The sequence below is a fragment of the Salmo trutta genome, chromosome 12, assembly GCF_901001165.1.
Source record: "Salmo trutta chromosome 12, fSalTru1.1, whole genome shotgun sequence".
NCBI classification, from domain to species: Eukaryota; Metazoa; Chordata; class Actinopteri; order Salmoniformes; family Salmonidae; genus Salmo; species Salmo trutta.
The window spans coordinates 80,145,890-80,162,900 of record NC_042968.1 but is presented as its reverse complement, the minus strand read 5'-3'; the positions used below and the strand labels follow the sequence as shown (position 1 = coordinate 80,162,900).

The window sequence follows — 17,011 nt, the reverse complement described above, 5'->3', positions numbered from 1 at the left end:
TAGGGACTAGTATACTTCATCTCTCTTTCCTCTGTCCTGTAGTTCAACCTGGTAAGGGACTAGTTATACTTCATCCTCTTTTCCTCTGTTTCTGTAGTTACCTGGTAGGGACTAGTATACTTCATCCTCTCTTTCCTCTGTCTGTTAGTTACCTGGTAGGGACTAGTATACTTCATCCCTCTTTCCTCTGCAATACGCTAGTTACCTGCGTAGGGACTAGTATACTTCCCTCTCTTTCCTCTGTTCTTGTAGTTACCTGGGTCAGTGACTAGTTATACTTCATCCTCTCACTTTCCTCTGTCTGGTAGTTACCTGGTAGGGACTAGTATACTTTCATCTCTGCTTTCCTCTGTCTGTAGTTACCTGGTAGGGACTAGTATACTTCATCTCTCTTTCCCTCGTCTGTAGTTAACCTGGTAGGGACTAGTATACTTCACTCTCTTTCCTCTGTCTGTAGTTTACTGGTTAGGGACTAGTAATCTTCATCTCTCTTTCCTCTGTCTGTAGTTACCTGGTAGGGACTAGTATACTTATCTCTCTTTCCTCTGTCTGTAGTTACCTGGTAGGGATCGTATACTCATCCTCTCTTTCCTCGGTCTGTAGTTTACCTGGTAGGGACTAGTATACTTTCATTCTCCTCCTTCCTCTGTCTGTAGTTACTGGTCGTGACTAGTATACTTCATCTCGTCTTTCCACAGTCTGTTAGTTACATGGTAGGGCTAGTATACTTCATCTCTCTTTTCATCTGTCTGTAGTACGGTAGGATAGTAACATTCCTCTCTCTTTCCTCTGTCTGTAGTTAACTGGTCGGGACTAGTATACTTCAGCTCTCTTTACCTCTGTCTGTACGTTACCTGGTCAGGGACTAGTATACTTCATCTCTCTTTCCTCGTGTCTGTAGTTACCTGGTAGGGACTAGTATACTTCATCCCTCTTTCCTCTGTCTGTAGTTACCTGGTAGGGACTAGTATACTTCATCTCTCTTTTCCTCTGTCTGTAGTTAACTGGTAGGGACTAGTATACTTCATCTCTCTTTCCTCTGTCTGTAGTTACCTGGTAGGGACTAGTATACTTCATCTCTCTTTCCTCTGTCTGTAGTTACCTGGTAGGGACTAGTATACTTCATCTCTCTTTCCTCTTGTGGTAGTTACCTGGTAGGGACTAGTATACTTCATCTCTCTTTCCTCTGTCTGTAGTTACATGGTAGGGACTAGTATACTTCATCTCTCTTTCCTCTGTCTGTAGTTACCTGTAGGGATAGTTATACTTCCTCTCTCTTCCTTGTCTGTAGTACCTGGTAGGGACTAGTATACTTCATCTCTCTTTCCCTCTGTCTGTAGTTACCTGGTAGGGACTAGTATACTTCATCTCTCTTTCCTCTGTCTGTAGTACCTGGTAGGTGGGACTAGTATACTTCATCTCTCTTTTCCTCTGTCTGTAGTTACCTGGTAGGGACTAGTATACTTCATCTCTCTTTCCTCTGTCTGTAGTTACCTGGTAGGGACTAGTATACTTCATCTCTCTTTCCTCTGTCTGTAGTTACCTGGTAGGGACTAGTATACTTCTCTCTTTCCTCTGTCTGTAGTTACCTGGTAGGGACTAGTATACTTCATCTCTCTTTCCTCTGTCTGTAGTTACCTGGTAGGGACTAGTATACTTCATCTCTCTTTCCTCTGTCTGTAGTTACCTGGTAGGGACTAGTATACTTCATCTCTCTTTCCTCTCTCTGTAGTTACCTGGTAGGGACTAGTATACTTCATCTCTCTTTCCTCTGTCTGTAGTTACCTGGTAGGGACTAGTATACTTCATCTCTCTTTCCTCTGTCTGTAGTTACCTGGTAGGGACTAGTATACTTCATCTCTCTTTCCTCTGTCTGTAGTTACCTGGTAGGGACTAGTATACTTCATCTCTCTTTCCTCTGTCTGTAGTTACCTGGTAGGGACTAGTATACTTCATCTCTCTTTCCTCTGTCTGTAGTTACCTGGTAGGGACTAGTATACTTCATCTCTCTTTCCTCTGTCTGTAGTTACCTGGTAGGGACTAGTATACTTCATCTCTCTTTCCTCTGTCTGTAGTTACCTGGTAGGGACTAGTATACTTCATCTCTCTTTCCTCTGTTCTTGTAGTTACCTGGTAGGGACTAGTATACTTCATCTCTCTTTCCTCTGTCTGTAGTTACCTGGTAGGGACTAGTATACTTCATCCTCTCTTTCCTCTGTCTGTAGTTACCTGTGTGGGACTAGTATACTTCATCTCTCTTTCCTCTGTCTGTAGTTACCTGGTAGGGACTAGTATACTTCATCTCTCTTTCCTCTGTCTGTAGTTACCTGGTAGGGACTAGTATACTCATCTCTCTTCCTCTGTCTGTAGTTACCTGGTAGGGACTAGTATACTTCCTCTCTCTTCCTCTGTCTGTAGTTACCTGGTAGGGACTAGTATACTTCCTCTCTTTCCTCTGTCTGTAGTTACCTGGTAGGGACTAGTATACTCCTCCTCTTTCCTCTGTCTGTAGTTACCTGGTAGGGACTAGTATACTTCATCTCTCTTTCCTCTGTCTGTAGTTACCTGGTAGGGACTAGTATACTTCATCTCTTTCCTCTGTCTGTAGTTACCTGGTAGGGACTAGTATACTTCATCCCTCTTTCCTCTGTCTGTAGTTACCTGGTAGGGACTAGTATACTTCATCTCTCTTTCCTCTGTCTGTAGTTACCTGGTAGGGACTAGTATACTTCATCTCTCTTTCCTCTGTCTGTAGTTACCTGGTAGGGACTAGTATACTTCATCTCTCTTTCCTCTGTCTGTAGTTACCTGGTAGGGACTAGTATACTTCATCTCTCTTTCCTCTGTCTGTAGTTACCTGGTAGGGACTAGTATACTTCATCTCTCTTTCCTCTGTCTGTAGTTACCTGGTAGGGACTAGTATACTTCATCTCTCTTTCCTCTGTCTGTAGTTACCTGGTAGGGACTAGTATACTTCATCTCTCTTTCCTCTGTCTGTAGTTACCTGGTAGGGACTAGTATACTTCATCTCTCTTTCCTCTGTCTGTAGTTACCTGGTAGGGACTAGTATACTTCATCTCTCTTTCCTCTGTCTGTAGTTACCTGGTAGGGACTAGTATACTTCATCTCTCTTTCCTCTGTCTGTAGTTACCTGGTAGGGACTAGTATACTTCATCTCTCTTTCCTCTGTCTGTAGTTACCTGGTAGGGACTAGTATACTTCATCCCTCTTTCCTCTGTCTGTAGTTACCTGGTAGGGACTAGTATACTTCATCTCTCTTTCCTCTGTCTGTAGTTACCTGGTAGGGACTAGTATACTTCATCTCTCTTTCCTCTGTCTGTAGTTACCTGGTAGGGACTAGTATACTTCATCTCTCTTTCCTCTGTCTGTAGTTACCTGGTAGGGACTAGTATACTTCATCTCTCTTTCCTCTGTCTGTAGTTACCTGGTAGGGGATGAGCTATGGGTGGTGATGGAATACCTGGCTGGAGGTTCACTGACTGACGTGGTGACTGAGACCTGCATGGACGAGGGCCAGATCGCTGCAGTCTGCAGAGAGGTAAGACATTTAATGAGCCCTACATTAGACATTTAATGAGCCCTACATTAGACATTTTATGAGCCCTACATTAGACATTTTATGAGGCTATATTAAACATTTTATGAGCCCTACATTAGACATTTAATGAGCCCTACATTAGACATTTAATGACCCCTACATTAGACATTTAATAAGCCCTACATTAGACATTTAATGACCCCTACATTAGACATTTAATAAGCCCTACATTAGACATTTAATGACCCCTACATTAGACATTTAATAAGCCCTACATTAGACATTTTATGAGCCCTATATTAAAAATGTTATGAACCCTACATTAGAAATTTTATGAGCCCAACATTAGACATTTAATGAGCCCTACATTAGAAATTTAATGAGCCCAACATTAGAAATTTTATGAGCCCAACAGACATTTTATGAGCCCTACATTAGACATTTAATGAGCCCTACATTAGACATTTAATGAGCCCAACATCAGACATTTAATAAGCCCTAAATTAGACATTTTATGAGCCTATTAAACATTTTATGAGCCCTACATTAGACATTTAATGAGCCCTACATTAGACAGTTAATGAGCCCTACATTAGACATTTAATGAGCCTATGTTAAACATTTTATGAGCCCTACATTAGACATTTTATGAGCCTATATTAAACATTTTATGAGCCCTACATTAGACATTTTATGAGCCTATATTAAACATTTTATGAGCCCTACATTAGACATTTTATGAGCCCAACATTAGACATTTAATGAGCCCTACATTAGACATTTAATGAGCCCTACATTAGACATTTAATAAGCCCTAAATTAGACATTTTATGAGCCCTACGTTAGACATTTATGAGCCCTACATTAGACATTTAATGAGCCCTACGTTAGACATTTTATGAGCCCTACATTAGACATTTTATGAGCCCTACATTAGACATTTTATGAGCCCTACATTAGACATTTATGAGCCCAAGCCCAAAAAAGCCTAAACAATTGTGCCGTTATCCAGTACATAGCCTATATGATATATAGGCTACTGCACATTACACATGACAGAAAAACATAGATTGGGGTAGCATCTCACAGCAAGAACTGGCAAATCTGGTGCAGTCCATGAGGACTGAGAAACAAATTCCCTGTCTTGGGTCAGATAGGATCACCACTTTATTTTTTAAGAATGTGAAATGTCAGAATAATAGTAGAGAGAATGATTTATTTCAGCTTTTATTTCTTTCATCACATTCCCAGTGGGACAGAAGTTTACATACACCCAATTAGTACTTGGTGCATTGCCTTTAAATTGTTTAACTCGGGTCAAACATTTCGGGTAGCCTTCCACAAGCTTCCCACAATAAGTTGGGTGAATTTTAGCCTATTCCTCCTGATAGAGCTGGTGTAACTGAGTCAGGCCATTTTGCCACAACTTTGGAAGTATGCTTGGGGTCATTGTCCATTTGGAAGACCCATTTGCAACCAAGCTTTAACTTCCTGTGTAACGGTCGTCGTATGGAGTGGACCAAACTGCAGCGGGTATATTTATCATCTTCTTTTATTAGAAGGAAAAACAACAAAACACTTACACAAAACAAACGACGAAAACAGTCCCGTAAGGTGCTCAGACTATACAAGGAACAACCACCCACAAACACAAGAGAAAACTAACCCACTTAAATATGGCCTCCAATTAGAGGCAACGACAACCAGCTGCCTCTAATTGGAGGTCGTTCCAAAACCCCAACAAATAAATAGAAAAACTAGATAAACACATAGAAATAGAAAACATAGAACATCAACCAAAAACCCCGAAACACACTAAACAAACACCCCCTGCCACACCCTGACCAAACTATAATAACAAACAACCCCTTTTACTGGTCAGGACGTGACATCCTGACTGATGTCTTGAGATGTTGCTTCAATATATCCACATTTTCCTACCTCATGATGCTATCTATTTTGTGAAGTGCACCAGTCCCTCCTGCACCAAAGCACCCCCACAACATGATGCTGCCACCCCCGTGCTTCACGGTTGGGATGGTGTTCTTCGGCTTGCAAGCCTCCCTCTTTTTCCTCCAATCCTAACGATGGTCATTATGGCCAAACAGTTCTATTTTTGTTTCATCAGACCAGAGGACATTTCTCCAAAAAGTAAGATCTTTGTCCTCATGTGCAGTTGCAAACCGTAGTCTGACTATTTTATGGCGGTTTTGGAGCAGTGGCTTCTTCCTTGCTGAGCGGCCTTTCAGGTTATGTCGATACAGGACTTGTTTTACTGTGGATATAGATTATTTTGTACCTGTTTCCTCCAACATCTTCACAAGGTCCTTTGCTGTTGTTCTGGGATTGATTTGCACTTTTCGCGCCAAAGTACATTCATCTCTAGGAGACAGAACGCATCTCCTTCCTGAGCAGTATGATGGCTGCGTGGTCCCATGGTGTTTATACTTGCGTACTATTGTTTGTACAGATGAACGTGGTACCTTTAGGCATTTGGAAATTGCTCCCAAGGATGATCCAGACTTTTGGAGGTCTACAATTGTTTTTCTGAGGTCTTGGCTGATTTCTTTTGATTTTCCCATGATGTCAAGCAAAGAGGCACTGAGTTTGAAGGTAGGCCTTGAAATACATCCACAGGTACACCTCCAATTGACTCAAATTATGTCAATTAGCCTATCAGAAGCTTCTAAAGCCATGACATCATTTTCTGGAAATTTCCAAGCTGTTTAAAGGCACAGTCAACTTCTGGCCCACTGGAATTGTGATACAGTGAATTATAAGTGAAATAATCTGTCTGTAAACAATTGTTGGAAAAATTACTTGTGTCATGCACACAGTAGATGTTCTAACCGACTTGCCAAAACTATAGTTTGTTAACAAGAAATTTGTGGAGTGGTTGAAAAACCAGTTTTAATGACTCCAACCAGTGCGTATGTAAACTTCCCACTTCAACTGTATACCTTTCATAATATTTCCCCTAATGTTATTTGCCTACCTCCTCTTTCTCTCTCTATTGTTGCTTCATTCATTCCTCGCTTTCAGAAGTTAAATATGTTTGTCCTTATCTTCATTCGAATGACATCCTTGAATAATATAGGACTAGAAGCAGAAGACTTTCACTTCTCTTCAGGAAGATTGAATGGTTATGGGTCTAAATAAATAACTGCTATAGCCTACCGCCATCACGGGTTCGCTCCTTTCAATGTACCTGTGAGTTCTATTGGGCTGCTGTATTTAACATTAGGCAAAAAAAGAGCTTGTGTCCCTCTTCAAATAGTCTACTGGTATAATAAATGAAAAATACAATTTCCATCAAACTTTCTAGTCTGGCTCTTCCTGCATCGGACTCCAAGAGCTAAGGAGAGGTTTTTAAAGAGAGAAGCCGGAGGTGCATGTGTATTACGCAAGAGGCAGAGGCTAGAGGTTAGAAGCTCACTATGCATAACCCATCATTAATTAGCAGAAAGAGGTAGGCTAGGACATATACAGTATATCAATCTTTAACAGGATGATCTATTTTGGATGCAATTTGAATGGAATTGATGGGGAGAGAGACTGCTCACACATGCTCTGATTTAAAGCATCCAAATTCAAGTGATAGGCTGCAATTAAATATGGTGACCCCGAAAGCCAGAAGGAGATGTGTAAATTAGACATGCATTTGGACCTTACTGTAGCATAGGCTATGCTGCAGCCAATGTAGGTCTATCTGTCACAAGAAATAAAGTCACCATGGTGAGATGCTAGGTCTACCTGTCACAAGAAATAAAGTCACCATGGTGAGATGCTAGGTCTACCTGTCACAAGAAATAAAGTCACCATGGTGAGATGCTAGGTCTACCTGTCACAAGAAATAAAGTCACCATGGTGAGATGCTAGGTCTACCTGTCACAAGAAATAAAGTCACCATGGTGAGATGCTAGGTCTACCTGTCACAAGAAATAAAGTCACCATGGTGAGATGCTAGGTCAACCTGTCACAAGAAATAAAGTCACCATGGTGAGATGCTAGGTCTACCTGTCACAAGAAATAAAGTCACCATGGTGAGATGCTAGGTCTATCTGTCACAAGAAATAAAGTCACCATGGTGAGATGCTAGGTCTACCTGTCACAAGAAATAAAGTCACCATGGTGAGATGCTAGGTCAACCTGTCACAAGAAATAAAGTCACCATGGTGAGATGCTAGGTCTACCTGTCACAAGAAATAAAGTCACCATGGTGAGATGCTAGGTCTACCTGTCACAAGAAATAAAGTCACCATGGTGAGATGCTAGGTCTACCTGTCATAATAAATAAAGTCACCATGGTGAGATGCTAGGTCTACCTGTCACAAGAAATAAAGTCACCATGGTGAGATGCTAGGTCTACCTGTCACAAGAAATAAAGTCACCATGGTGAGATGCTAGGTCTACCTGTCACAAGAATTAAAGTCACCATGGTGAGATGCTAGGTCTACCTGTCACAATAAATAAAGTCACCATGGTGAGATGCTAGGTCTACCTGTCACAATAAATAAAGTCACCATGGTGAGATGCTAGGTCTACCTGTCACAAGAATTAAAGTCACCATGGTGAGATGCTAGGTCTACCTGTCACAAGAATTAAAGTCACCATGGTGAGATGGTAGGTCTACCTGTCACAAGAATTAAAGTCACCATGGTGAGATGCTAGGTCTACCTGTCACAATAAATAAAGTCACCATGGTGAGATGCTAGGTCTACCTGTCACAATAAATAAAGTCACCATGGTGAGATGCTAGGTCTACCTGTCACAAGAAATAAAGTCACCATGGTGAGATGCTATGTCTACCTGTCACAAGAAATAAAGTCACCATGGTGAGATGCTAGGTCTACCTGTCACAAGAAATAAAGTCACCATGGTGAGATGCTAGGTCTACCTGTCACAAGAAATAAAGTCACCATGGTGAGATGCTAGGTCTACCTGTCACAAGAAATAAAGTCACCATGGTGAGATGCTAGGTCTACCTGTCACAAGAAATAAAGTCACCATGGTGAGATGCTAGGTCTACCTGTCACAAGAAATAAAGTCCCCATGGTGAGATGCTAGGTCTACCTATCACAAGAAATAAAGTCACCATGGTGAGATGATAGGTTTACCTGTCACAAGAATTAAAGTCACCATGGTGAGATGCTAGGTCTACCTGTCACAAGAAATAAAGTCACCATGGTGAGATGCTAGGTCTACCTGTCACAAGAAATAAAGTCACCATGGTGAGATGCTAGGTCTACATGTGTTGTGAAGCGCTCCATACTGAGATGAGCTGTCCCACCCTGAGTGTTGATTCATCATGCAGAGGCCATAGAGAAGCCAGATTTAGACATTGCATTTAACTTAACTTCCATTTCACACCATGCTGTTCATATAAATAACTTATTATAATTTACCGGTTTCTCGCCATTATTTATCCCGGGAAAAGGGTGTGGTTTTGGGCTGTAAATCTCGGTAAATCTCAGTAAACGTGTTTCTGCAATTCAACCCTAGTTACTACCCCTCAGTGGCAGTCTTCTACTGTCAACCCCTTACCAGTTACCACCCCTCAGTGACAGACCTCTGCTGTAAACCCCTTACCAGTTACATACCCTCAGAGGCAGTCCTCTACTGTCAACCCCTTACCAGTTACATACCCTCAGAGGCAGTCCTCTACTGTCAACCCCTTACCACTTACCACCCCTCAGTGGTAGTCCTCTACTGTCAACCCCTTACCAGTTACATACCCTCAGAGGCAGTCCTCTACTGTCAACCCCTTACCACTTACCACCCCTCAGAGGCAGTCCTCTACTGTCAACCCCTTACCACTTACCACCCCTCAGTGGTAGTCCTCTACTGTCAACCCCTTACCAGTTACATACCCTCAGTGGCAGTCCTCTACTGTCAACCCCTTACCACTTACCACCCCTCAGAGGCAGTCCTCTACTGTCAACCCCTTACCAGTTACCTCAACGAGATCTAGACAAAGGAGCTGATCGTGGACTACAGGAAAAGGAGGGCTGAGCACACCCCCATTCACATTGACGGGGCTATAATTGAGAGCTTCCACATTACCAACAAACTATCATGGTCCAAACACAGGGCACAACAAAGCCTATTCTCCCACAGGAGACTGAAAAGATTTGGCATGGGTCCTTAGATCCTCAAAAGGTTCTACAGCTGCACCATCGAGAGCATCCTGACTGGTTGCATCACTGCCTCTTATGGCAACTGCTCGGCCTCCGACCGCAAGGCACCACAGAGGGTAGTGCGTACGGCCCAGTACATCACCGGGGCCAAGCTTCCTGCCATCCAGGACCTCTATACCAGGCGGTGTCAGAGGAAGGCCCTAAAAATTGTCAAAGACTCCAGCCACCCTAGTCATAGACTGTTCTCTCTGCTACCGCACGGCAAGCGGTACCAGAGCACCAAGTCTAGGTCCAAGAGGCTTCTAAACAGCTTCTACCCCCAAGTCATAAGACTCCTGAACATCTAATCAAATGGCTTTTCCAGACTATTTGCATTGCCCCCACCCCCCACCACCCATTTACGCTGCTGCTAACCGGCGCCCCCGCACATTGAGTTTGTACAAGTATATAGCCTCGCATTTTGTTATTTCACTGCTGCTCTTTAATTATTTGTTACTTTTATTATTTTTAGGTATTTTCTTTAAACTGCATTGTTGTTTAAGGGCTTGTAAGTAAGCATTTCACTGTAAGGTGTTGTTGTATTCGGCACATGTGACAAATAAAATTAGATTTGATTTGGAACTTCTGCCTTCTCCTCTGTAATCTCTGTCTTCTCCACTGTAACCTCTGCCTTCTCCACTGTAACCTCTCCCATCTCCACTGTAACCTCTGTCTTCTCCACTGTAACCTCTGTCTTCTCCACTGTAACCTCTGTCTTCTCCACTGTAACCTCTGTCTTCTCCACTGTAACCTCTGCCTTCTCCACTGTAACCTCTGCCTTCTCCACTGTAACCTCCCCCATCTCCACTGTAACCTCTGTCTTCTCCACTGTTCATATTAAATATCAATCAATCAATCAAATGTATTTATAAATCCCTTCTCACATCAGCTGATGTCACAAAGTGCTGTACAGAAACCCAGCCTAAAACCCCAAACAGCAAGCAATGCAAGTGTAGAAGCATGGTGGCTAGGAAAAACTCCCTAGAAAGGCCAGAACCTAGGAAGAAACCTAGAGAGGAACCAGGCTATGAGGGGTGGCCAGTCCTCTTCTGGCTGAGCCGGATGGAGATTATAACAGAACATGGCCAAGATGTTCAGCAGAGTTAAATAATAATAATCACAGTGGTTGTCTAGGGTGCAACAGGTCAGCACCTCAGGAGTAAATGTCAGTTGGCTTTTCATAGCGATCATTCAGAGTATCTCTACCGCTCCTGCTGTCTCTAGAGAGTTGAAAACAGCAGGTCTGGGACAGGTAGCACGTCCGGTGAACAGGTCAGGGTTCCATAGCCGCAGGCAGAACAGTTGAAACTGGAGCAGCAGCATGGCCAGGTGGACATGGTCCTAGGGCTCAGCTCCTCAGAGAGAGAGAGAGAGAGAGAGAGAATTAGAGAGAGCATACTTAAATTCACACAGGACACCGGATAAGACAGGATAAATACTCCAGATATAACAGACTGACCCTAGCCCCCCGAGACATAAACTACTGCAGCATAAATACTGGAGGCTGAGACAGGAGAGGTCGGGAGATGCTGTTGCCCCGTCCGACGACACCACCGGACTGGGCCAAACAGGCAGGATATAACCCTACCCACTTTGCCAAAGCACAGCCCCCACACCACTGGAGGGATATCTTCAACCACCAACTTACCATCCTGAGACAAGGCCGAGTATAGCCCACAAAGATCTCCGCCACGGCACAACCCAAGGGGGTGCGCCAACCCGGACAGGTAGATCACGTCAGTGACTTAACCCAATCAAGTGACGCACCCCTCCTAGGGACGGCATGGAAGAGCACCAGTAAGCCAGTGACTCAGCCCCTGTAATAGGGTTAGAGGCAGAGAATCCCAGTGGAGAGAGGGGAACCGGCCAGGCAGAGACAGCAAGGGCGGTTCGTTACTCCAGTGTCTTTCCATTCACCTTCACACTCCTGGGCCAGATTACACTCAATCATAGGACCTACTGAAGAAATGAGTCATCAATAAAGACTTAAAGGTTGAGACCGAGTCTGCGTCTCTCACATGACTAGGCAGACCATTAAATAAAAATGGAGCTCTATAGGAGAAAGCCCTGCCTCCAGCTGTTTGCTTAGAAATTGTAGGGACAGTAAGGAGGCCTGCATCTTGTGACCGTAGCGTACGTGTAGGTATGTACGGCAGGACCAAATCAGAAAGATAGGTAGGAGCAAGCCCATGTAATGCTTTGTAGGTTAGCAGTAAAACCTTGAAATCAGCCCTTGCCTTAACAGGAAGCCAGTGTAGGGAAGCTAGCACTGGAGTAATATGATCAAATTTTGGGGTTCTAGTCAAGATTCTAGCAGCCATGTTTAGCACTAACTGATGTTTATTTAGTGCTTTATACGGGTAGCCGGAAAGTAGAGCATTGCAGTAGTCTAACCAAGAAGTAACAAAAGCATGGATACATTTTTCTGCATCATTTTTGGACAGAGTTTCTGATTTTTGCAATGTTACGTAGATGGAAAAAAGCTGTCCTTGAAACAGTCTTGATATGTTCGTCAAAAGAGAGATCAGGGTCCAGAGTAACGCCGAGGTCCTTCAAGGTTTTATTTGAGACGACTGCACAACCATCAAGATTAATTGTCAGATTCAACAGAAGATCTCTTTGTTTCTTGGGACCTAGAAGAAGCATCTTGTCACGTCCTGACCAGCAGAGGGAGTAGTTGTTTAGTATTTGGTCAGGACGTGGCAGAAGTTGTGTGTTGTATGTAGTTTCTAGTTGTTCTGTTTCTGTGTTAGTCTGTGTGACTCCTGATCAGGAACAGCTGGATATCGTTGTTCCTGATTGGGAGTCATATATTAGGTGTGTGTTTTTCTCTTGGGGTTGTTGGTTGTTGATTTTTCACTGCTGTAAGTATCTATATAGCCTGTAGAACTGTCGGTTTGTCCTTCGTTATTTTCTTGTTTTTCCGTGTTCTCATTATTTAATAAATTATGATGTTGAGCACGCAATCCGCTGCGCCTTGGTCTTCTCTACAGTACGACAACCATTACACATCTCTTTTTTGTCCGAGTTTAAAAGTAGAAAATTTGCCGCCATCCACTTCCTTATGTCTGAAACACAGGCTCCCAGGGAGGGCAATTTTGTGGCTTCACCATGTTTCATTGAAATGTACAGCTGTGTGTTGTCCGCATAGCAGTGAAAGTTAACATTATGTTTCCGAATGACATCACCAAACAATAGTGGTCCTAAAACGGAGCCTTGAGGAACACCAAAATTTACAGTTGATTTGTCAGAGGACAAACCATCCACAGAGACAAACTGATATCTTTCCGATAGATAAGATCTTAACCAGGCCAAAACTTGTCCGTGTAGACCAATTTGGGTTTCCAATCGATGGTATCAAAAGCAGCACTAAGGCCTAGGAGCACGAGGACAGATGCAGAGCCTCGATCTGATGCCATTAAAAGGTAATTTACCACCTTCACAAGTGCAGTCTCAGTGCTATGATGGGGTCTAAAACCAGACTGAAGCGTTTCGTATACATTGTTTGTCTTCAGGAAGGCAGTGAGTTGCTGTGCAACAGCTTTTTCTAAAACTTTGGAGAGGAATGGGAGATTCGGTATAGGCCGATAGTTTTTTATAATTTCTGGGTCACGGTTTGGCTTTTTCAAGAGAGGCTTTATTACTGCCACTTTTAGTGAGTTTGGTACACATCCAGTGGATAGAGATTTTTATTATGTTCAACATAGGAGGGCCAAGCACAGGAAGCAGCTCTTTCAGTAGTTTAGTTGGAATAGGGTCCAGTATGCAGCTTGAAGCTTTAGAGGCCATGATTATTTTCATCAATGTGTCAAGAGATATAGTACTAAAAAACTTGGTTCAGAGATCAAGGCTGTTGTGGTTATTCTAGAGATCTTAATTGGGAGAAATGTGTCTGTGTCTCCACTCTCTACAGTGTCTGCAGGCTCTGGACTTCCTGCACTCCAACCAGGTGATCCACAGAGACATCAAGAGTGACAACATCCTGCTGGGCATGGACGGCTCGGTCAAACTCAGTAAGTCACCTCACCAGTAGGGGACAGGCAGGGACCAGGGTGGAATGATGCAGTCAATGGTATGTTGGTGGAGAGAGTCATGTGGAAATGGATGGGGTTGGGGGAAAGAGTCATGGGGAAATGGATGGGGTTGGGGGAAAGAGTCATGTGGAAATGGATGGGGTTGGGGGAAAGAGTCATGTGGAAATGGATGGGGTTGGGGGAAAGAGTCATGTGGAAATGGATGGGGTTGGGGGAAAGAGTCATGGGGAAATGGATGGGGTTGGGGGAAAGAGTCATGTGGAAATGGATGGGGTTGGGGGAAAGAGTCATGGGGAAATGGATGGGGTTGGGGGAAAGAGTCATGTGGAAATGGATGGGGTTGGGGGAAAGAGTCATGGGGAAATGGATGGGGTTGGGGGAAAGAGTCATGTGGAAATGGATGGGGTTGGGGGAAAGAGTCATGGGGAAATGGATGGGGTTGGGGGAAAGAGTCATGTGGAAATGGATGGGGTTGGGGGAAAGAGTCATGTGGAAATGGATGGGGTTGGGGAAAAGAGTCTTGTGGAAAAGAGTGGAGTTGAAACCAATGTCTGACGTGTTTCTCTCTCCCTGCAGCCGACTTTGGGTTCTGTGCCCAGATCACCCCAGAGCAGAACAAGCGAAGCACCATGGTGGGCACGCCCTATTGGATGGCACCCGAGGTGGTGACCCGTAAGGCCTACGGGCCCAAGGTGGACATCTGGTCCCTGGGTATCATGGCTATAGAGATGGTGGAGGGAGAACCTCCCTACCTTAATGAGAACCCTCTCAGGGTAAGACTGAAAAACACCATCTACACTACACACCCATCCAGGGATATACTGGAGTTATTTGATCAGTAACTTATTGGCCCTCTCCATCCCTCTTTCCATCTCCTCAGGCCCTGTACCTAATCGCCACCAACGGGACTCCAGAGCTACAGAACCCTGAGCGTCTGACCTCCGTGTTCAGAGACTTCCTCAACCGCTGCCTGGAGATGGACGTGGACCGCAGAGGCTCAGCCAAGGAGCTACTCCAGGTACACAACAACCCCACCCTGACCACCAAAACATAACCAACGTAAACCTGACCACTCTAACATAACCCAAAGCTGACCACTAACATTACCCTAACCTAAACCTGACTGCTCTAACATTACCCTAACCTAAACCTGACTACTATAACATAACCTAAACCTGACCACTCTAACATAACCCTAACCTAAACCTGACCACTATAACATAACATAACCCTAACCTAAATCTGACCACTCTAACATAAGCCTAACCTAAACCTGACCACTCTAACATAACTCAACCCTGACCACTCTAACATAACCCTAACCTAAACCTGACCACTCTAACATAAGCCTAACCTAAACCTGACCACTCTAACATAACTCAACCCTGACCACTCTAACATAACCCTAACCTAAACCTGACCACTTTAACATAACCCTAACCTAAACCTGACCACTCTAACATAACCCTAACCTAAACCTGACCACTCTAACATAACCCTAACCTAAACCTGACCAATCTAACATAACCCTAACCTAAACCTGACCCCTCTAACATAACCCTAACCTAAACCTGACCACTCTAACATAACCCTAACCTAAACCTGACCACACTAACATAACCCTAACCTAAACCTGACTACTCTAACATAACCCTAACCTAAACCTGACCACTCTAACATAACCCTAACCTAAACCTGACCACTCTAACATAACCCTAACCTAAACCTGACCACTCTAACATAGCCCTAACCTAAACCTGACCACTCTAACATAACCCTAACCTAAACCTGACCACACTAACATAACCCTAACCTAAACCTGACCACTCTAACATAACCCTAACCTAAACCTGACCACTCTAACATAACCCTAACCTAAATCTGACCACATTGACATAACTCTAACCCAAATCTGATCACACCAACTAGTCTGCTCCTACATTACTATAGCAACACTCATGCCACACCCACCTGAGGATCTGTCTTTTCAGCCATCTATTACCTGTGTTTAAGGGGTGCAAAATCCACTTGTTACTTAAATCTGGCTGGCTGGATTGCTTTCATTTTACTCCTGCAACTCTTTCATACTCTTGCTTGTGGCTGTCGTTTTTCCCCGTTAATGTTACCACATTATGTTTGTAATGACGTGTCAAACACACCCCGGTAATGGCTGAAATGGGCTCAATGGAATACATTGTCTTTCTGTTGCATCCATAAGATTGCTAAAGCTTTGTCTGGGATTTAACACATCAGCTAGACATTTACATCATAAGAAAGATAACTTTATTTTCAGGGGTATACATTTTTCGTGGAATTGAAAAAAGTAATAATTTAAAATATATTCATATATGCAAATATACCCTGTGTATGTACGCAAATGAGGCACATATCATTTTCTTTATTTTAACCCAAAATATGAAAGAAATACCTGATACCATTAGAACATGTATAAATGAGTGCATTGTAAAAGAAATGGGAAACAGCATTTTTATACATGACCCTAAGCATGATGGGATGTTAATTGCTTAATTAACTCAGGAACCAAACTTGTGTGGAAGCACATGCTTTAATATACTTAGTATCCTTCATTTACTCACGTGTTTTCTTTATTCTGGCAGTTACGTGTACAGTTCTAACCTTAAATCCCAGTCTGTACACGCAGGGTTGCAGAGCATTTCCCTCATCACTATTCTTCTCTTGTGTTCCTTGCAGCATTCATTCCTGAAGTTAGCCAAGCCCCTGTCCAGCCTGAGCCCTCTGATTGTAGCAGCTAAGGAGGCCATAAAAAACAGCAGCCGCTAGAGGGCGCCATGTGTCCACACACAGAGCTGGACCCTGCTCCATGGTGTTGTGTGACAGACAGACAGCACAAGGACAGACCAGTAACCAACCCCCCTGCTGCCTCATACAGGGGATGGACAGCTGGCCTACAGGGCCTCTCAGCGGTGGGACGCTGCTGCTGAACTGCCTGCTGCCTCCTCCTCTAGTCCTCCAGCATTCTGTACATGTGGAGCAGTCTGTCAGACGTCTGTTAGCGTATGTGTTAGCGTGTGTGTTAGCGTGTGTGTTAGCGTGTGTGTTAGCGTGTGTGCATAAGCGTGTGTGAGTAAGCATGTGTGCATAAGCGTGTGTGAGTAAGCATGTGTGCATAAGCGTGTGTGAGTAAGCGTGTGTGTAAGCATGTGTGCATAAGCGTGTGTGAGTAAGCATGTGTGCATAAGCGTGTGTGTGTAAGCGTGTGT

At 43.7% G+C, this 17,011-nt stretch overlaps 1 protein-coding gene across 1 annotated transcript in view; it reads left to right on the top strand.

The window, feature by feature from the left end:
• Positions 1-16,875, top strand: part of LOC115202625 (serine/threonine-protein kinase PAK 3-like) — a 67,858-nt gene extending 50,983 nt beyond the window's left edge. The window contains exons 9-13 of the mRNA XM_029766714.1: positions 3,442-3,559; positions 13,649-13,748; positions 14,346-14,542; positions 14,650-14,787; positions 16,482-16,875. Coding sequence (XP_029622574.1) covers positions 3,442-3,559; positions 13,649-13,748; positions 14,346-14,542; positions 14,650-14,787; positions 16,482-16,571 — 643 coding nt within the window. The 3' untranslated portion in view covers positions 16,572-16,875. The remainder of the gene's footprint in view (positions 1-3,441; positions 3,560-13,648; positions 13,749-14,345; positions 14,543-14,649; positions 14,788-16,481) is intronic.
• Positions 16,876-17,011: the final 136 nt, after the last annotated feature.